The sequence below is a fragment of the Osmerus eperlanus genome, chromosome 19 (genome assembly GCF_963692335.1).
Source record: "Osmerus eperlanus chromosome 19, fOsmEpe2.1, whole genome shotgun sequence".
Classification (NCBI taxonomy): Eukaryota; Metazoa; Chordata; class Actinopteri; order Osmeriformes; family Osmeridae; genus Osmerus; species Osmerus eperlanus.
The window spans coordinates 13,909,501-13,931,592 of NC_085036.1; the positions used below are offsets into that span (position 1 = coordinate 13,909,501).

At 42.5% G+C, this 22,092-nt stretch overlaps 1 protein-coding gene across 2 annotated transcripts in view; it reads right to left on the reverse strand.

The window, feature by feature from the left end:
- tenm1 (teneurin transmembrane protein 1) overlaps window positions 1-22,092 on the reverse strand; it is a 101,845-nt gene that overhangs the window by 68,532 nt on the left and 11,221 nt on the right. For both annotated transcript variants that reach the window (XM_062485706.1, XM_062485705.1), the window contains exons 2-3: window positions 19,048-19,308; window positions 13,303-13,563 (exon numbers count right to left, since the gene is read on the reverse strand). In XM_062485706.1, coding sequence (XP_062341690.1) covers window positions 13,303-13,563; window positions 19,048-19,264 — 478 coding nt within the window. In that variant the 5' untranslated portion in view covers window positions 19,265-19,308. The remainder of the gene's footprint in view (window positions 1-13,302; window positions 13,564-19,047; window positions 19,309-22,092) is intronic.

Consider the following 22,092-nt stretch of genomic DNA (forward strand, 5'->3'; position numbering starts at 1 on the left):
GAGGGGTACTGCTTGAACTACGCAGACTTACCTGACACATGGAGTGCCTGAATTTGAAACGGAAAAGTGTCTTTCCTAGGGCTGAGTGCTTCTGAGAATAAGTAAATGTGCTGCTACAGTTGGCATAGTGAGTCCTAACGAGACAATAATCCAACGTGTAATGTTGTGAACCCTGTTAGAGGGATGGAGAAAACTTTGAGAGTAAAGCTTTGATGTCTATAGATAATAAAAGACCTCTGAAAGGGTTTGCTTTGAGTTTTCATGTATTGGGAGTCCAGCATAAGGGGCTGTGGGCAGACTTCATATTTAATGCACTCAAAATTGTGGGAGGCTTGAGAGAAGAAATCTCTCAATATATCATTGGGGGGTGTCCTGACATTTTCTGAAATGTAATACACAGAAAACTGAAAGATTTTGTGCTCAATGTTGTATTCAAGTTATTAGTGGAGACAATGTTTTTGCCACAATTTCATTCAATAGAGCACTTTATGTAGATGAAAAAAAGAAAACGATATAATAATCTATACGTCGCCATGGGAGAATACATCAAATAATGTGCTGAGCTTATTAATGTTCCACACACTGTCGATCCAGAAAGACAGTGTCAGGATTGGACAGTCTTGCTAAGTCCCAACGCATCATTATGGGGTACGAGCGCATATCTTTGTTAGACCTTAGATCCTGTGAATCACATGGTGGATGCGATGGCTACAGCCTTTGTGACCCCTACGAAAAAAAATTGGTATTGCTAGTCTGCGTAACACCCCCTGTCCAAGCAGTGGACACAACATTGTGTGGAGGCAGCTGCCCCTGGACACAGAGGACTGCGAGCGTATGGGAGATGGATCTCTTCTTTTACAATTGATCAATCATGGCCCCTGCAGGAGGTCAACCGGAGCCCCCTGCACATCCAGCCTAATTGCTGGGAGCGATTCCTCTTCGCGGTGAGGAAGGCCGGGCTGTCCCCATGTCTAGAGAAACTCGTGCTGGGCCAGGATTAATGGACTGGGAGTCAGGGCTTCGTCACGGCACAGAGTAATAAGCAAATCTCACATCCGTCAGTCGAGGGAGCCCCCCAGTCCCCTAGCCCTGCTGTGCTAAGCTTTTACAAAGCACCCAGGAGTCCTTGGGCTGGGGCAAAAACGCATTAGCGCGCGCTCGCCTCACAGTCACACTCCTCGCAGCAGTCGATTGGATTTTCATGAGATGGCCGGGCTCTCGCCGTCGTCGCCCCAAATGTTTACCGTGATTTTCAGTCTTCGCTTGATGGTAACATCCATTTTCCTAAAGAACGGGTTTAGTAAGCTAGACTGAGGGTATAAGGGTGTTGCTCTTATCACTGTGGGAACTACATTAGTCACTGCTGTGTGTCTAAGTGATGCCCTATTTACCATCAGAATGTGGAACACAACATCTGAATTTTAAGCAAAAAGCTATCTGTGAATGAACTACAATAGCACCCTTTTCAACATACTCCATCTGAAAGCTTTTGATGCAGAAAGCACAAAATAGCAATTAAACCGGAACCGCTTTGAGAACAGAACATTTGGCAAATAACAAAAACTACTCGCAAGTGTCTGTTTTTACCTGTCCTTCATTCATTACTCCTTTGTCAGTGTGCTCTAACATCTTTTTTTTCCCTACCTATATCTCACTCTGCACATCAGAACAGAAGGCCTCAGCACATCATCAGTGCTGTACACTATGCAAATATGTTTCATAAATACCTGATAACACCTCTTTGAGATTCCTCCAACGCCACAACGTTTCCCCACAACTCCATAGTTGTGGAAGCCCAAATCCTTACAAGGGAGGTCTACATTTTCACGTGTTTGTGTCTGCACTACGAGATCACACCTCAGATATACAGTATGGTGTTTTGGGTGTGTGGATGTGTTGTGGCTGGTGTACACAGGCTGTATTACGTGAGGTCTCACTACACAGGCTGTAAAGCCGCAGCAGGTTTGGGGATCAATCCAGAGCCCTGATTATTATAACACCTGCTGCCATGACTGCAATTCTCATTAAGGGCTCTATAACGAGATTACCCACATGCAATTTCACTTCCCTTCCCACTCTGGGTTTGATCAGAGTGGCTGCAGTAATCATCGCGGTTGGTTTTAAATCCTGGTTCTGAAGTCACAGACATCAGACACAGTCATGAATCCGAAAGGAAGTACCAGACAACGATTCAAAATAGCTATGCAACTAGCAGTTACTATGGTGATTTTATTTGTGTTCATAAATGAATAAATAATGAATGAATAAAACTTCTAATGGATTGTCTACTGATCCAGTCCTGGATCCCAAGCATCAGATTTAAACTCTAAAAACGGTTGGTCAACAAATCTAGTTCCAACAAAACCTTAATTACGTTGTAGATAGGAGTTTTGTTTATTTTCTCAGGTTTACTCGTCTCAGTTATTGATCAGGTGCTCGCAGGTGGATTCCTTCCCTTTCCACTTCCAAGTTACGGAAATTCTGTCAATATTGGCAGTGGCAATAAAACTCTGATGTGTCTGTAAGCTCATAATATCCTCTTTTCATTATGTTTATTGGAAACATCACTAAAAAGTCACATCAAGTCGCATCTGAGGTTGAAAATAAAAATGCCATGAAAACAATTTTAAGTTAAATTAATATTGTTACAAGAAAAAACTGTTTGGTAAAAAAAAAAAATTGCAAGCAACAACAATTTACATTGTTTGGTTCCTGTAGTAAAGTCCAGCTCGAATGCTATTGGTAGTTTTTCATGGAACCCTATCCTTTAGAACCCATCTCAGGTGTCCTTCAGTCCTTAGAATGAGACATACATCAAAGATGTAATGGAACATTTTTGTAACCAATGTCATATAATATGTGCTGCACAACTCTTGCAGAGTTGTCTGCAGTTATCCATTAGCTATGTCTAGTAGTGCATCATGTACAGTACACAGAAGAAGAAACTATCGATACAAGTTTGTTTTAAGTCGTGTCCACCTTCATTTCACCACACTCAGGAAGGCTGCGTTTCCACTTTTCAGACCTACCTGTGCACAGTTCTGGGTTCAAGAGGAGGACTTCTAGCCACAAGCACTACATACATCATGGTGACGCCACCAATCTTTATTTAGAAGGGTTATCATTTGTATTCCTGACAGCACAATAGTGGGTTAGAAAGGCAAATTCTCAGGGTGGTTAGTGTGCACTCTGCGATAAGCCTGACTTGAGGCTAGAGGGAAAAGCACCCATTATGTGAATTTTCAATTCAACTCCCCAGAACAGACTGCAATGTTTGTGTGACACGGATGTGTGTTGGCTCAGAGCAGCCACACATATCCCCTTCTGGAAGCCTCCATGAAGGACATAAAGGCCTTGGTTAGGGTCAATATTTCAGACGCGTTTCCTCCGCTGTTGAATGTTTTACCTCACGACACAAACACACACAGGAACAGAAGGCGGCTGAAAACGCCCTCTTCCTCTCCGCCTGAACACGGGAAAGCTCTTCCAGGTTAGTGAAGACTTGAGAGTAATCACAGCGCAGGCCTCCTGCATCAACCCCTGCTATTGCAGATATTGCAAATGTGTTTTCTGCAAATGTGTTTGGAAAACGCCTCAGGGAAATACAGAGGTTGAGTGTTCATCATCACCAAACCAGAGAGAGCACCAGAAGCTTAATAATAACGCCGTGCAGCGTTCTTCCTTGGGACTGCGAGGAAGGGAGCGCTGGCAGTGGGGGAGGAAGGCGACAGTAGCCGGAGGGGCTGTTTTGACAGGAAGGTCCTTTACATGATCAATTAATGATGAACTCAATCAATTAGGACAAAGGGATCAGATGCCTGCGGTAAGGTTTTAATAGTATGAATGTGAAGTGGAGTAGGATCTTTCAACCGTGCAGTTCATAGAAACGCTAATCTTCAAACATTTAAGAGTGGGGTTTTCATGATAGAATATGAAAGTGGGTATCAGTGTGGTAGAGCAGTTGTGTTGAAATAACAAGCAGTTTGCCGGGGTGAATTCCCATGTCCTATAATTCACCCAACAATCTAATGAGAGACAAGAGAAATTGATTAGCTTATTTAAACCTTCTGATTGAAGATGGTAATGACACAACTACAGCGATCTATTACTAGCAACAGTAATGCACAGTTAGATGTACTATAATTACAGAACATCTGACGTTGAATTTCTCTTCTGGATTTAGGAGTGATGACTCAATGCCACTACAGGTTGCATACAGGTACTCTACATTGTTCACAATCTATCTTCATAACTTCCTATTCTCTATGAAATACCTTGTTTAAAGTATGTTACTGTACTAAAGACTGTACATCCAAACCCATGAAAGTGGACCAACTCTATGTTCTTACTCATTGAGGGTTTTGAAGGTTTGATAAGGGAGAAACACAGACCCAAACTGTGGTTAGCAGGTGGAATATAAACAAATTAAGTGTTTTTAAATATTAGCTTTCTGCGATCTTAGCATTCTGTCTAGTCAGTCTGTCTGTGTCTCAGAGGATGCATGCAGATATTTCTACTCTGAATCAGAAGCTGTTTCATGCAGTCACTACTCTCTAAAGATAAACATGGTCACCATCACACGAAAACAAGCACCTTGATCTGGTCATTCCATCAGAGTAAAATGGAAGAATAAATGTACTCTTAACCAATTAAATTCTTTATTCTGCAAACACTGACATATAATTAACAACGGACACACAGTCCATTCTTATCCTTTTCACCAAAGTTATTATTTGCATTCCCTCGAACAATATACTTTTATCAGAAGGCCGACATAAAGCATAATCACTGTGAATGTCTAAATTAGCATTTAAAGAGGCCAGAAACCCCCAGCACACAACAGAGCTGTGAGGAGACACCAAGAGGAGCGTCTGTGGAAGAGGATCCGTGTGTCTGTCTCTGTGTGTGTGTGTGTGTGTCTGTGTGTGTCTGTGTGTGTGTGTGTGTGTGTGTTTGTGTCTGTGTGTGTGCCTGTGCCTGTATCTCTGTGTGTTTGTGCCCGTGTGCCTGTGTGTGTGTCTGTGCCTGTATCTCTGTGTGTTTGTGCCCGTGTGTCAGTGTGTGTGTGCGTCTCTGTGTGTCTGTGTGTGTGTGTGTGTGTGTGTGTGCGGTGCAACAACAGCAAGCCAGCCTCAGCAGCCCAGAATTACGTATTCTGTCTGAGGTCAATCCATTATCATTCCTGACATTTCAAACAGATAAGAGCCTGATGCTGCCATTCTATTACCGAAATCATAATGGAATTTGGGGACGTTGCAACTAGATGTTTGACTTTGCTGGATTAAGGCAGAAAGCTCTGTAAGAAAATGTTATCAAGGGCTGTTGACCAAACAAATACAACAGGTGTTGTTCCATGTTTTCCAGGCCAGACTAGCTCTGCGTATCTGGCAGGGAGGGGAACCGTATTAGCATCTAGCAGGGAGGGTAACAGTGTTAGCATCTAGCAGGGAGGGTAACAGTGTTAGCATCTAGCAGGGAGGGGAACAGTGTTAGCATCTAGCAGGGAGGGGAACAGTGTTAGCATCTAGCAGGGAGGGGAACAGTGTTAGCATCTAGCAGGGAGGGGAACAGTGTTAGCATCTAGCAGGGAGGGGAACAGTGTTAGCATCTAGCAGGGAGGGGAACAGTGTTAGCATCTAGCAGGGAGGGTAACAGTGTTAGCATCTAGCAGGGAGGGGAACAGTGTTAGAATCTAGCAGGGAGGGGAACAGTGTTAGCATCTAGCAGGGAGGGGAACAGTGTTAGCATCTAGCAGGGAGGGGAACAGTGTTAGCATCTCGGCCATGTGCAACTTCTTCCTCCCCCCCTTCCCAGACTTAACTTGCACCATGTTGATTTTCTATCATTGTTATCCAGGTTATTCCGTTTGAGGAACCAAGCAGAACGGTTTTGCACCCTCATTTGAAACAGCAGCCACCGGCGGCCACGGACGACTACGATTGATTAAAAGAAAACATCTTTATTGCTTGTTTTGAGGAAAGTGACATTTGAATTTCTTTTCTTCTTCTTTTTTTTGGGGGGGGGGGGGGTATTTAGAGTATTGAGAGAAGCAGTAGCAACATAATTGACCACATACGACACAAGTCCTTCTGGTTTCTTTTGAAGGATGGATTTTTCTACTCCAGAGGCCGTTTAGAGATCTTCAGGACAACACCCCCCTAATTACACAGAGAGGACGCAAATGAAACACCGCTGCGGAGTCTGGCAGAACCAGATGTGTCACTTCTTGTGAAAGGATGGCAAATCCCTGGAGTGATGCCTTCATTTCTGACGCAGCCGAATCCTTCTGCGTTCTTAGGAATGCGAGGTACTTTACGTGTGCCTCCGCCCTGCTCCTGGGCAGAGCGAGCTGCATCATTATCCAGCCCCGGTGAGGGGGACGGGATGAAACCTGTCAGCTCATTGAAGAATAAACTGCTGCAAGAGATGCACAGAACACTAAGTCCTTGTGAGACCCCAACTGTTGGAATCGCAAGTGGGATGACGAGAGGAAAGACCCTGAAGGAACCTAAATGCTGCGTTTTCCATTTCATGATTCCAATTCAACAACTAAACTAAATATTAATCCAAAACTCAGTTGAAGCATTTGACTACATCTTTATATCTACCGTCCTTTATTTCTTACTGTAGTAATGTTAGGGGGGGGGGGGGGGGGCATATCAAAACAATACCCATTATGTTTTTGTGAGGCTGTCACCTCTGCAAGGACCCATGAATATAAAGTTGGTGAAGCTCATGAAAAACAGGTCTTGGTGGTGTCGGATTGAGATGAGGAGCTTATGCATTTCATAATTACATTTTGAAAAGCTCTGTGAAACCCAGAGAGTCAGAAGATGCCAGGCGTCTATATTTAATGAGGGTCAAATTTAGACCTGCCATTTCAATGTCCTGTGAAAGATCTCAGAAATGAAAACCGGGTGTTTCTTATTGTGCCTATTAAGCTGACATTCCAATTTGAGCACAACCCTTGCATGGAAAACCCTGCTTAACTTAAACTTGTAACTGCTCCCCCAGCCATATGAGGTCTGTTAACTTGGCTCCTTCTGATCATCACTAATTTATGTTCCTTTTGAGTCCTTTTCATATTTCATGGTGTGGGGGGGAATGAGGGGAGAATATAGATGGAGGTGGCTCCAAGCCAAAGAGAGAAGCTCTTGAGAAAAGAACCGAGAGCTAGGGGGGGCGCCTGGGTTTAGCTGGGAGGGGCGACGGGGAGGGGAGGATGAGTTTGGAGCGGAGGAGGACGCTTGATAGTGATGGTAGGGAGGCTGAGGGTAGTCCTTGGCTGCTAGGCACCTCAGCAGAGTGGGAGCTGGCACAAGCAGTCATCAAGGAGGGATGATGGCGGGGGAGAGGGGAATTTATGAGGGAAGACACACAGGAAGGCGCAGGCATTGTTAACAAGCATATCTAGTGACAGATTGCAGATAGGAGCCTTTCTGTGGAGGAAAATGATTCTGAGGAGATTGGGAGCTTGATATGTTGGCCTGGATCTCCATCATTGAGCTTCCAAAACCAGTTTTGTGCGTACTGAACAGCAGAGACAGGCATGGGCGTCCGTTGTGACAAAGAGATGGAGATATCCGAGTGGTGAAAAGAACCAGCTGCTGTGATTGGTGACTATTCAGGGAAGGAATTGTTAGTGGTATTCAGGTGAAAAGAAACAGGTATTGGTTTATTGCTGGTGATTTCAGGTTTCTGTCCCAGGGGGACACTGTGAAGGCTGGCTTACACTTCAACAATTCATCTATTTCTTAATTTCAAAAACTAAACATTTCTCCTAAAGTGGTATTCAGCCAAGATCAAACAGAACACACTGGTGAGCAGCTGGCCCAAAGAGGCAGAACAATGACCTCCTCCTGTCTTCTCTGCCGGACACGACTGGCGCCGAAGTCAGCACACATGTCAATTATCTGCAAACAAACCCTTGGCCACGAGGCTGTGAACAGACCCGTGCGCTAGGAGACAGTCCTGCTGCAGAAGCACATTTAGCCCAGTCTTTCAATTTTGGATAACAATGTTCTCTAATCTTAAAACAGCATCGGAGTAATGATGACACTTCTCTTAAAATTGCTGCTCATTTCCTGTTTCCCAGCTCCATCCTATTACTGGTTAGTCAATGAAAGTGAAATATTAATATCTGTGGGGGTTTTAAAAAGCCATTACGAATTCGGCACAATTTAATATACGGAGACACTTAAAACAGTAACGGACAACGTAATGTCTCTTTTCTTCAACGGTATTTGTTCTGGCAAGACAACGTAATTCCGTATCAATTCATCTGCCTTTTTCTTGTATTTCAATAAAGTAGCCTACACTCCGGCAAGTTCGGAAATTAACGACCTACAGCCGTACAACACGTCAACTGCACTAAAGAGTGAAAGAGAGAGGGTGGGAGCCTCTGAGAGACCGACTGAAGCAGCAGCCTAAGAGGATTCGAATCCTCGGAGCGGGCCTCGTGTCAGGGAGGACACGAGGCCCGCTCCGACAGGCAGCCGACAGACAGCCGCGGCAGCAGCGCATTGTACGGGGAATCTCTCTTTGGTGTTACCTTTTGCATTAATCAGCTTCACCATCACTGCAGCTGCCAGCTCTGATGTCTCTAATCTGGAGCGAACAAAGTCAGGCCTGATTCAACACCCAGACTGGTGTACGTTTCTGCCTGACAGATCACACAAATGACATGGTGATTCCGCAGAATAATAAACTATGCGTTTCGTTTCTTCACTGCGGGGTTGACGGCAGAAGGGCTCGGATGCCAAACAGAAACAATGAGATGAAATCAGTCAAAGAATTCTTTCTCCACGAAAAAACAAACAAAAAAAACACAATAACACAATTCAAACAGCCCATGAAAAATCCCATATCCAATATGATAAGACCCACAATGCATCAGCAAGGTGTCACTTCTGTGAAGACAATCTTGACTTAAAGCCAGAAACCCAACACTGAATGAGAGAGATGCTGTTCTAATGCATAAACCCTAAACATAAAAGCCAACACCGCCAAAGCTCCTCATCTTCTAGCCTCATTCTCATCATCCTCCTCCTCATTATCCTTGTCAGATAAGCAAGTTGATCAGCTCAATCCATCTGTGGCGAATATGCTTCAACTACGTTGCCGCAGTTAAAAAAAAACATGCTTTTAATTACCCTAAAAACTTCAGAAATAATGAATGCAGGTTAACATCTGACTAACAACCACAGCTGCATGATTAAGGTATTCCGTGTGTTGCCTTATATCTTCGTACATCTGATAGTTTGTTATAATCCTCCCTTGATGTGCTTGATAAAATACTTCTTGCTCGTCATCTTTATTTAGACTAATGCTCCTTCCAGAGTAGCCGCTGTCATTACGAGGGTATTGGATATGGCTGGGACCTCCAAGGGTTTCGGTGTCTCCCAGAGCCAGATCACGCCGTCTCAGAGAACGCCGGGGGGGGGGGGGGGGGTGCATGGCTCTGGTGTCAACACTTTAAATTAAACAGATAAAATTAATTCAAAAGATGTGAATCTATCACATAATATCAGTCCTGGCATATGGGTCCCTTAATATATTAATAATTAATAGAATCATCTTATTGAACCACAGCAAAGCTCAGGCTATCATTTTCTCATTTTCAGTGCTGCCAATTTCCCAGCATGAAATGGAAGATGGAGAAAACAAATTGAACAAATAATACCTTTTTGGTATGAATTTTAGATTAAAGCTTGTCACCTGTTATACTTATATTAAATTAAATGATGGAAAGTTTGAGCCTTAACTTTTATATCACCCCGGCATGAATAAAAATGTTTGAGCATAATTCATATAAATGAGATATCGTTGACAGAGCAGTGGGATGAATAAGATTCATATTTTTTGCTTTGCTTCAAGATTCTGTCATTAGCTGTCAGGAATCTGATCCAGGAGTAAAGAATTGGGCTGTTAAAGTCCCATTAAAATCATGTAAAGAGGACCCATACCAAGTTTCTAGCCGAGGGAATATTATCAGACCATGAGTACTTGAAGCTGTGCCTGAAGCCCTTCAGACACACAGAGAAATGTGGCCCTGATTGGTGCCTTATATTTCTATTGAATTGCCCAGGGACGTGTTGTAGTACCAGATCAGCTAAAGACCCTCGGAGGTGACGAATGAAATGGTCGATAATTCACCAGAGGCTATAGGCTTCAGGAGCTAAAAGCCAAATGCTTTTACAGAGAATTGTCCAAGGTTCTGCAGTACATGGCCTAATCTCACACCAACCCCCCACACACACACACACCACCACGCCCCCCCCACGCACCCCTGGGATGAGCCTTGCAACCTAGCAAGTTTGATGTGGTGTTACACAAAAACGAGGAAAACAACTTTGATGGTTGTACACGTTCTTAAACTTCTCTTTGATGTGTTGCATGATTTCACAGCATTAATTCCTCCTCCGTTTGCCTCCAAGTCCCCTTCCTTTGTTACTGTTGAGCTTATGTTGCGGTTCTTGTCAACATCAACAGATGAAAACATGAGATTGTGGTTACAGTTTGTCCTTGGACAACTAGTACCGATTTGCCATTCTTGAGAAATCACCACTATACGGCTCCATTATATAATTACATTGATCTGAAAACCCTTATTTATGTCTCCAGTTTACTGTCTGAGCTTCATAACCTCTACAGTATTTTTGCAGTTTCTCTAAAGCAATCCAGTCACATACAAATAATGATTTAGTGACGTGAAACATATATGAATGAAAGATAATATGAATTAAATATGACATAAAAGATACATGAGGGAAAACATGAATACTTGATATATTAAAATCAAAAAATTAACAGAGTAAGATATCCTTTAATGACGTGAGGGTCAAGCGGTTGTTGACCAATCTGAATCTTTTAATCCAGTTCTACATTTCTGTAGTACCTCCAGAAAATGACATATTGTACCAGGCACAGGAGTTGTGAGAATATAAGGATGTCCAAAGCTGAAGGAGCGTTGCTGAAGAAGAAAAACACAAAACAGTGACCGCAGATAGATTCAATGTTGCCATTCCATCACATATTCAATATTTCAAATAGCATCTGTCATAAACATAGCCATTCATCATTGAGATATATATGAATGTCTTATAAGTGTCCATGCACTACAATGCTCTTATCTCTAACACTTCCTGCAGCATTCTCAAGGCTAAGGCGTCAAAAGCAGAAACTGTTTTTTCAGTCGGTGACAGAAAGCAGCAACGTGGCCTCATCAATCAAAGACTGACGTGTGATATTGGGGAATCTTTCTCTCTAAAATGGAAAAATTATACTCTACCTTGATGCGGTAAACACAAGGGGCTGTCGGACACATGACTAACAGATGTAAGCCAGAGTCAAGCAGGTGCCCCATCTTACAACTCACAGTACGATGGGTACAATCAGAACCTTTCAGCAGATATCTTTTTCATAACAGTAATTTCCTCTAATAGAATGCATCACTAAAAAAAAGAATTATCTTCTGTATCCTAAGAAAAAAACATCCAATGCATCAATTTCACACCTATAAACCTACACACCTACTCCACAGTAATGCAAAGCGTTAAAATACTTTTATTTACCCAACATATTAAGGTTGGAGCCATGAGTGTAAAATATAGTACCCAATAACACATGATAAACTGATTAGGGAATTGTGGTCAGTTTAGAGCCAGCTGATGAATCCTTGACCATGAAACAAAGATAATATTTGTTTTGAACGTGGGGAAGAGAGGGTACTGTAGCCGTGTGGAGCCTGGGTAAACTGTGCCTGAACCTCCGCCAGCACGGGTCCTCATTAAAGTTGCAGATCACATCATCATCAGCGCCATGCCAGTTCACAACACCGGCCTACTCTGCCTTCCCTTTCTCCCCTATAGTCTCCACCAACCAACAGGAGACAGCGATGGTTCAGGAGAGACAAGGCCACTCCCTCTCACAAACAAGGCTTATTTTCCATCACACAGCAATACATTTTTATCCCACAGTGATAATCCCACCGACTGAAAGCAGATAAATGATGAAGGACATCTTGCTGCTGATAAAGATAATATGGCAATAGCATGGCAGCAACAATGACAACGTTGCCTATCTAAAAACCACTGAGAGATATTTGCTGCAGTAGGAATTGTAAAATAATATTCCTAAAAACAAACGTCAAACAGAGTGAGTGGCTGGTGGATAATGAGCAACCGATTTGATTGGCAGTTTCTGAGGAAAATGAGAACAACAAAAAAATAATGCGACCAAAGGGAACCTCCTCCATAAAACATCCATTACATCCAGTCAGGACTCATTACTTAGAAAATAAATGCATTCTCTGCCACTCTGAATATTCAATATAACCCTCACGAGACACTTTTGATAAAAAAAACTCGTTGAGTTAAAATGCCAAGGAGATAGAGAATGAATTGTCATCTTCATTAGCGTGTCACAAAGTCTTCAAACAGCCGCCTAATGCAAATGACTGGTTCATCACGCCTGTGTGTAGGAGGAAGCCCAGGGGACCAGAGGTGAAGAAGACGCGAGGCTCTCATCAGAGGGCTGACCCTGGGAAAGGTAGCTTACACAAACAAACTTCATTTCAAACCGACTGCGGTTAACTCTACAGTTCCTGCCTGTAGAATGCATGCTGCCAATGTGTGAATATCCAGTCCCTCTTTGGGGATTGATAGAATAGGAAGGTATTTTGTTTTGAGTTCATTATCGACTGAATGTATCCCTCTAGTTACCAGAGAAATAGCATCAAATGATTACCACCGTTAGCGAGAGCCATATGCTGTGCAATTAGCAAATGGAAAACATTGTCTGGCATACATTAAAACTGCCTCTCAGCCAATGAAATCCTCTGTGATGTCTCAACATTCTATCTTCTACCTCCTTTGTACAGGATAGGGTATACCAAACTCTAATTTGGCAATAATCACAAGGCTTTCAGGACCTAGGTTTTAGGACTAAAGCAACACTGTGTGGCTTTCTAACAGGGTGTGAAGCTGTTTCGTCACAGCTTTGATGAACACGCAGCTTAAAGCACCAAAGATTCCTGAATGGACAGTACCTATACGACCACGTGAAAACAGATGCAACAACCCCATCCAGATCATTTGTTGTCATGATACATGATCTCTACTCAGAGGTATGTGCTGGGTATCATTACGGACCACAGTAGAGGTATGGAACTAAAACATCTGGACCACAGTAGAAGTACAAAACCACTGAATCAGGATCAGAAATAGATGTATGGAACTGTTGAATCTGGACCACAGTACGGAACCATCACATCCTGGTAAACTCTCTTTGGTTGTGTCTTACCGTTCGCGCAGTCTGACTTCCTCTCCTGCTCAGTGTCGGTAAGAGACAGGACAGAGTTGGCCCTGCTGGACAGACAGGAGCTGTGCTCGGACTTGATCTCCTGCATCCACAGTCTGAGGGCGTGGTCGGGCGAGGGCCCCCCCTCCCCCTCCGTCTCCACGTCAGAGCTGACCGCCAGCGGGTAGCTGAGCTGGGCTGCCGAGCGCAGCTCCGCCTGGTAGCTGGGTCGTGCCAGTTGGCCCGACTCACAGAAGTCCAGCTCTAACAGAGACACAGAGCAGAATAGAAGAGAAGAGTTATGAGTTTAAAAACGATGCTGTCTGTAAACGATACTAGTCTCTCTCAGCTGTGGTGCCGAGTGCAGACAACCATAACCAAAGAGGGTAACATTTCTGGGGAAATTGTGAGATTGCTTGCGGCCGCCAGCAATCTTCTTTCTATACCACCTCCAAACCAATTGATTAAACTATCAAACGTCCAAACATTTGGAGAAAGAGTTTCCATAAGTAATATTCACTAAAAGGTTTCAACTGCTATGTCTGTATCTTTTGTTTATTTTTCTAACAACTTTACATTTATTTATTTTAAACTGGCTAACATAACTTTGTTGGAAATCCGGTTTGAGGCGGTTGTAATTGAACATTGTCTAGCAAGTTTAGTTAGTTCACACCTAGGTAGCCAGGAGACTGGACGTGCTCGTTATCAAAATCACCAGCTCAATATATGGATCCTGTAGGCTATAGTATCCACTCCAATCGTTCGGATATTGGATGGCATCGATTGCTCTCCAGGATTTATCATTTGATGCGCCTCTCGTGGTTTATTGCTTTAATAATCTATCAGTCCCACGCGATTCTAGCAGAGCAACAGCGCAAAGACATGGACAACAAATATTAAGTATTTATCTAGCCAACTGGCTTGTAGCTAGCTACCAGCTGGTGGTAGTTGGTAGACCCAGTGCTTTGGACAACTTGCTAACATTGTTAGTAACAGTTAGACGGCATAATGTACTAGTACCATTATTTAAAATCACCTGAACAAGACCGGCTGCAATCATAGTCCACCACTTACCATGCCATTAGAGCTAACTACAGTAAGGACTAACCAGAAGAACGAAGCCATATCAAGGTAGAGAAGCTAGCTACATATGAGACATGTTCACCATGGTTTGTGCCTGTGACCTTTTTGACACAGCACCTTGTTTCTTGCGATCGCGCCTATCACACGTTTAACAACACCACGCGGGAGCCAAACAGTATCTTTCATGACAAAATGTATTTGAACAACCAAAGAAGACAGTGTCCATCAGCGCCACTGTAAGCACACATTGTAAAGAGAGGTAACCTGCGCAACTACCACGGCCAGGCCAGGTCTAGATATTATTATAATGTAGCTGGTTTGATATCTAGCGTTAGCTTAGCTAATGTTACTGCTCAAATCCTAGATGGCTCGAGCTAGCCTAGCTAGTTACTTCGTGACATGTAGCTACAATTTGAACCCCTTTCCCTCTTGCTTGAAGGGCAGCAACATAGACTCCTATGTACATCGTTGATTGATTGTCATTTTGGGAAGACAGCCCGAATTCCTCTTACAAAACGCCATTTTGTGTTTGAAACCTTTTATTTTTTGTGTTTGAAAACTAACGTAACTGCTCGCTAACGGACGTTGTTGACCAAGCTTATGCAATCTGCGGAAGTGATGCGTGCATAGTGGGTTAACCCTATGCAAGTAAAGGCAAAATGTCAGTTGGTCTTTCATCAATGTGCCAAGCGTAACTATTGGCGTTCGGTCATGATGGTCAAAATGTCCTGTTAAATTTTCAGACATTGCACCTTTATATTGCCACACAATTACAGAATTTTTGTTGTTGTTGACAATATTAATGTAAAAAATATTGGATGGGTACAGTGTATAGGATACACACACATTCTGTGCTGTATAACCCGTTTCATCACGCAATGACACTAAGGCCTTTACAAGGTCCCTTAGCTGTCCCACACCAGAGACCCAGTCTGAGCAAAGATACTAATTAGTAATAAACCCTCATAGCCAGGATCTTGCAAGGCATGAGGATCTTCATGTGTGTGTGTGTGTATATATATATATTCACTGTTCTGGGAGGAAAACGACACTCATGATAACACCAGAGGAACGATACAGAAAATTATCTAATGCTCATGTTTAAATATCAGTCTTTGAACCAAGTGAAAGCCGACCATTGCTACTAAATGATAAACAAAGTTTGCCTCGGTTACAATAAAAGCCGGGACATAATTCACAGTGACATCTGGTTTAAGGGACAGGGCTTGTGCGAAGCTGCATGATTTTCATCAGCTATGATATCCCAAAGAAGGCACAAGGAGGAGAGATATTTTTGGCTCTCACTAACATATCCCTTGGGGGGAGGTTAAACTTACAACACAGCAACATCGTTTCTGAGAGTCGCATTTCTCTCTAGAACACATTATACTGTAGGTATCACACAATCATCGGTGCTGTCGTATAACATCTACTCAAAGGTAGGGGAGTGCTGGCAGCTGAAAGGGGTGAGAAAGTGGCAGCCCGTACAGTATCACTTACAAGAACATCATAATTGCAGGCTGTGTCTCTGGGTAAAGTTGGGATCCAATATGGCCGTTGCAATCGCCACTGCTTTCCCTGTCAACTTTTTCTAAGCAGGTTCAAACAGCCAAAACAGGCTCAGAATCTGAATAGGTATTTCATAGCCTCTCGTTACGTATTATTTCCTGCATATTGTTGATAAGAATAGGAGTTCCTATAGGATTAGATAGTTTTCTAGTGGCCTGTGAAGACGAGGGGGAGAATTCCAATGTACAATACCTGTACTTGTTGCAAATGGAAAATTAAGTTGAAACTTTGTCAGTGTTACTAGCTACAGCTGCTAAATGGATGTTCCCACTGAACGTGTTGTCAAGAGCACCATCTGTTCTCTCCCCTTCCAGATCATGGATGAGGTGAAAAATCACTCACCCAGTTCTCTTTAAAGAAGAAATACAATCTGATACCCTTCAAAATAAATAATTCAGGACTATGAAGAGGCAGGAGAGTGAAAGCATTTCATTTTCTGGGTCATCCCTGGAGTGGTATAATTACAAGACCTTCTATGCTTCTAGAATATTTTTTAGACAAATTTGAAGAAATCCAATCCAGTATATTGACTCATGACCTAAATCCTGAAAAAAACACAATATGAGACGCAATCTCTGGGACACAAAAACCTTCCACAGCATTTATTCCAGTTTAGACAAACCATACTAACTCTGAATATGCCATATTCCAATTTTATGAGTCAATGAAAGTTTAATTGTGTGGCTATTGTGTGTCTGTACTTTTTGTGCAATACTGCTATTATATCTGTGTGCGTGTGTAAACCCAACGCATGTGCAAGTCTTGAGGCAGGTGGAGAATTCAGGCTTTAGTCTTGGTCCATCAATAAACAGTAGCAGAATTACCAGGGCTTCTTCCTCCGAGACTCAGACTTAATCTTTAATTATAATTTATATGTAAAAGCGGATCAATCTTTATCAACATTTACACTGAGAAGCAAAATGTATTCACCTATGAGATATCTGTGATAAGGGTCACCTGGCTAATCCACAAATGAAAGCTCTCATTTAACCCTCTGGTATGGAGGTTATCCAAACGGAGTAGTTCTCCAATAAATATCTTGTATGTATATGATTTCAGCTAACTTAAACAAACAGTACGCAGATAGTTAAGTCCCAATACCAGACAGGATAAAGCCAATTTGCACTAAGCTCACAAGGGATTACTACGTTCAATAAGTACGACTGGATGTTTTTAAAGCAGTGCTTTTTGTACTATACACCGTTAAATACTCGTGTCTGGGCAGCACAGTGGTGATCACTGGTGCGAGACCCTGCACATGATCTGCAGTCCAGACCAGGGGCTTGCATATGAAGGGAGGTCGGCCCTCTTTAGACTGCTCTTGAGAATCTCTCACCAAGGTGACTTGCCTAACCTCTCTCTCTCTCCAGTAATAATCTCTACACTAATTACGCCAGTCAGAAACCCATGTCCTTGACCAATTTCTTGTCAGTGAATATCTCTCTCCGACCTCCTGCCCCTTAAAATCACAGCCGCGAAATGGAAGCAGCAGCGGAAAATGGACACATAAATGAGCACGAAAAATGTTCTCCCCTCCACCAAGGGTCTGATGTCCTGTGCATACTGTTTTGCTACAGTATCAATCTGTTCAGGTTGAAAAAGCTGCTGCTCCGAGCAAATGTCATTTGTTCATTTTATGCAGTTTCCAAGGTAACCAGAACAAAATGTTTTGTTCTGTGTATCATTTGAATACTGCGATGCATAGGAACAGAAATGTGATTTCAGCTTACACTTTCGTGAACAAGAAGGCAGTAAATATATCTGTCATAACATTTACATTTACCGTAACATATGGTTAGTCATTGTGGAATGTTAATGCTCAAAATGTTGATAGTGAGATTAATATTATTAGTTGTATTAAAATATAAATATAAAGAGTCCGAAATGACAAGTGAGGAAAAGAAAATAATTATCTGTTCAGTGTTCAACTTAGAATATCAAATCATTTTTTATTTACGAATGTCAGGATTCAGCCATTATTTTTGTGTTGAAATTAAAAGAAATTAAAAGAAATTAATTGTCGAAAAATTACATTATTTCCAGATGAAGCTGAGACAGACCATGGCTGGTAAGATCACATTTCTGTCTACCTCATTTACCAGAAATGCAAAGAGTTTCAGCTGTGTTGTCCAATTTGAAAAGGGTTTATGGAACACAAACATTTAGCCTAATCGGTGTTTAGGAAGAACTCACTATTCAAATCTCTGTTGTGTTTTTTCACAGCCCACTGGAGCTCAATATATCCCAGGAAACCACAGCAATTTTTGGGGACAACTTTGTTCACTCAGACAGACTATATTGCAGTGTCCCCTATACAGGCATAGAGTACAACGTTATACAACACTGCACAATTTTAATAAATCTATTATATAGACAAGTCAGTAAAACATATCCAACCAAACCATATTTTTACTTTATTACTGCACATAATGTATAGACAGCTTGCAGCCCTGCAAAACCTATTTCCTTTTCCATTACAAAATAACTTATTTATTCAGAGTGAACAAGATTCAGTCGTGATTGGGTTATTTCCTATAGGGAGTCGAAGTCAATTGTAATGTAATTATACATCACCAACCTCCTGCTTAGCCCTAAGGTGTTAAAAGGTTTCTAGCCTACTGCGTGTGTGACTGAACTATAGCAACAGGAGAAAACAACTTGAAAAAAATATTGAAAACCTTCAATAACTTCCCACAGAATATATAGTCAAGTCTCTTCTCCATGATTACATTCTATATTTTTATACTCACTGTGGTAAAAATATGTGTACCACAGGGCATGAGATTACAAATTTCATTCTGCTAGCTGCAATGCCATGATAAGTCTTATCATATACAATCAGTTATCAAGCCAAGGTATATGCACCTGTTTCCCCTCCAACCTTCCTGCCAGTTTGACTGGAAGACCAACCACATCCTGTGCAGGGAAATTGATTAACACAGATGTCACTACATCATTTTGAGGTTATAAATCACACAAAAAAAATATTTACCAGAGTTCTTGATGCCTCTGTTCACTGTAACCAAGACAAATGAATAACTCTAAAAAGTCTTAGCATTAGCATTTGGTGTGAGCGTTGGTGTGTTAAAACTGTACCTCCTGTGGGTTCATCCATGGTTTTCCTTTTGGCTCGGTGGCTGTTGTAGTTGAGTCTCATCTCCTGTCCGTAGTCAGGCAGCGTCTCTCGAGACGTGTAGGACTTACAAAGGTTGCGTCCGTCCTCGCTCTCGTCCGAGGAGCTGGGGTAGGCATGCTCCATCTCCTTCCGGGCTTTGGACAAAGACTGGTAAGGCTTACAATCCATCTGCTCCATGCTTGGCAACGCTGGACCAAACTCATTCAGTCATGGGATCCAGTCTGGAGGAGGAACGAGAGGGGAAGGAGAGCTGTTAATACACCTCCTGGTCCCCTCATGTTTTGTCCTTGTGTTGTGAGAGAGACGGTGTGGGACTGTAATTATTTGGATATTAGTCTCTTTAATCAGTGGGTTCCTATTTCCAGGGGCTGCTGTGGGGTCGTCGTGTGGCAGGATGGAGGTGCTGGGAGATACATAGGAGGGAGGAGGGGCGTTTGCAGGAGCAGATTGAGTGATATCTTTAATTTGCGGCAGAATCTGATGGACTACCACAAAAGAACAATGACAGTTAGAGCGTGAGCAAAAACAATGTGCGTCATCGCCATGGCTTGGTCTCACATCCCCGCTGGTGTTTTATTTATTTATTTGGGAAAATCAGTGAAAGATTTCACGGAAAAGAAAGTATTTGCTGTTTGTTTCACCTGACACATCCACATATCACTATTTACATCACATGCTTGTATTTAACACTTGCCATCACTCAGAAGGAGAGTAAGTACACTGGTGATGTAACAATGAATAATTCATTCAGCAAATCCATCTGACTCTGTCACAGCTTCGACTGTGATGCAACATATAGTTGGGCCGAAGCAGTATATTTCTGAGCCACGAAAACACACTAGTAACCTTGACACAACCCAATCTTTTCCTCCCTGACTTCTGCTTGGCCTGACCTTTCTATCATTGCGACCTGACAGCCACTAAACCTTGGTTTTGGCCTTGACCCTTGACCCTGGCACTGTCCCTAGCTGCTGAGAGGACAGGATGCACCTGTCATCCTCGTCTCTACCTGAAATTAAACTAAAACACAATAATAACACACACAAAAAGCCTTCAACAAGAAACCCAAGCGTCTTTGACAATTGATATTTGTGTTTGCCCTCTGACATTTGTTATATTTAACAGCAGTCATGACAAATATGACAATCAAATGCTCATTAGGCCTTCCCATCTTTGCCTGGTCGTGGTAATAGTCTGTTAATTGCAAGCTCAGTATATATCTTGCTTGACTAATTGGCAGTTGAAGGCATTTTTATAGGCCATTTGGGCTGCCAACCCCCTGGTCTGATGACGCCTTTCCTCCGAGCAGGAGGAAGTCATTACGGCCGGTGAGGTAGGAGGGGCTGAGGACCATGAGGGGGGAGGCAACACATGGTGCTTCTCTGGAGGGTGAGGCAGAGGTGGATCCCAGAAACCAAGCTCAGGTTCAACCTCACTTTAAAATGGCTGGCGTGTTCAGTAGAAGCTTCTCTCTGCTACACTCTCTGCTAAAAAAATTATTGTTGTAGTGGTGTGTGTGTCTGTGTGTGTGTGTGTGTGTGGGGGGGGGGGGAAACAGTGATGACAGAAACATTTAACAGTTTTTTGGGGATATTCTAGTTGTCTTAGCTGCACTTTTAAGATAGATGTAGAACATTCAATGCAAATATTTCGATTAAAAAGACTTTGCAATATGACATAATGTAATACTCTAAAAGTATATGTCCTTCTGCTATCTATATAGACTGTGCAACTAAACTATCCTAAAATATCAATATTGTAATATTACACATCTATTGACTGCCGTAAAAGTTCTATCAAGCAATTATTTTCTGTTAAATTTCTAACAAGCTTTCCAACTTCTCCTGTTTTGGATCACTGTTACAAAATGATTGGACATGATGAAGCTGTTTGGGCTGTCTGGTTCTTCATGATGCTCAGATAATTAGGTTTTGAACTCAAAGGTTAAAACAAAAAGGAGAACCTGTGGCTTGGGCAATAGCTTCAGAGGAACAGCTTTAATGAGATGATTACGATGCCAGTAAATAAACTGCCAAGTGTGCGCACTTATCTTTACGAGCAGCTCCGGTCTGTATTAGATACAGCAATTTTCTTACTATCCATTGACTTTAACATAATGAACACTAGATCTTCTTGTGGTCCTCAAACTATAAGATTGAGCATAGGTTCATGGGCTGTGAATGACTGCAAAGCTGGGCTTTATTTAGGCTTATTTGCCACTGGCCTAAGAGACAGAGAAAATATTGCTACTGTAAGGTAGACTATGTTGTTTATGAGTCAACTACAGATATTTAATCGGAGTGAGAACAACTATATTAATTTCACTTAACGTAAATGGTGGCGTCTCCAAATCCTTTATGTAGCAAACTCTTCTTTGGACTTTGTGTTTTAGGCTACTCTACATCTCAGCATGGGGTTTCCTTACTTTGGTTCAAAACCGTGGTTTAAACAACAGAGAACAATGACCGTTGGGCCTGTGGCGTCGGACCACAGAGGCTGAAGTGCCCACGAAACAAGAAAATCCATGACCTAATAGTTTCATATTGAGTCCACAAGTCAAAGCTACAGTTAAATTGGTCGGCCCAGCACTGCGACATGGGATTATCTAAGGACTCCGCTAGCCTTTAGAACAAGGGAAAGTGCTCTGTGTTAATTGGATAGAGGTTCAGGAAATACAATATTCATGTGAATGTTCCCCCGTAGAGTCCAGGAAAAAGCTAGCCATTCAGCCCAGCGTGGGCACCACAGAAACAACCTTCATTACAGTGCTACCGGCACGCCGCAGGCTCTCTCTGCCTCGGTCTCTGCAGCGAGCTGGAGCTCTCCGCTGGAGTCTCTCTCCTCCGCAGTGGAGAGAGAGATCTTCTCTACTCGCTCGGTTGAACGGTCTGGTGAGAGTTTGCTCTCTTACGGTAGGCCTATCTGCACGTTGTCTTATTCAACTCCGAACCTTCAAGATCAAGTGTGAGTCTATACGGTGAGGTGTTGACCCAACGGGATTGGTG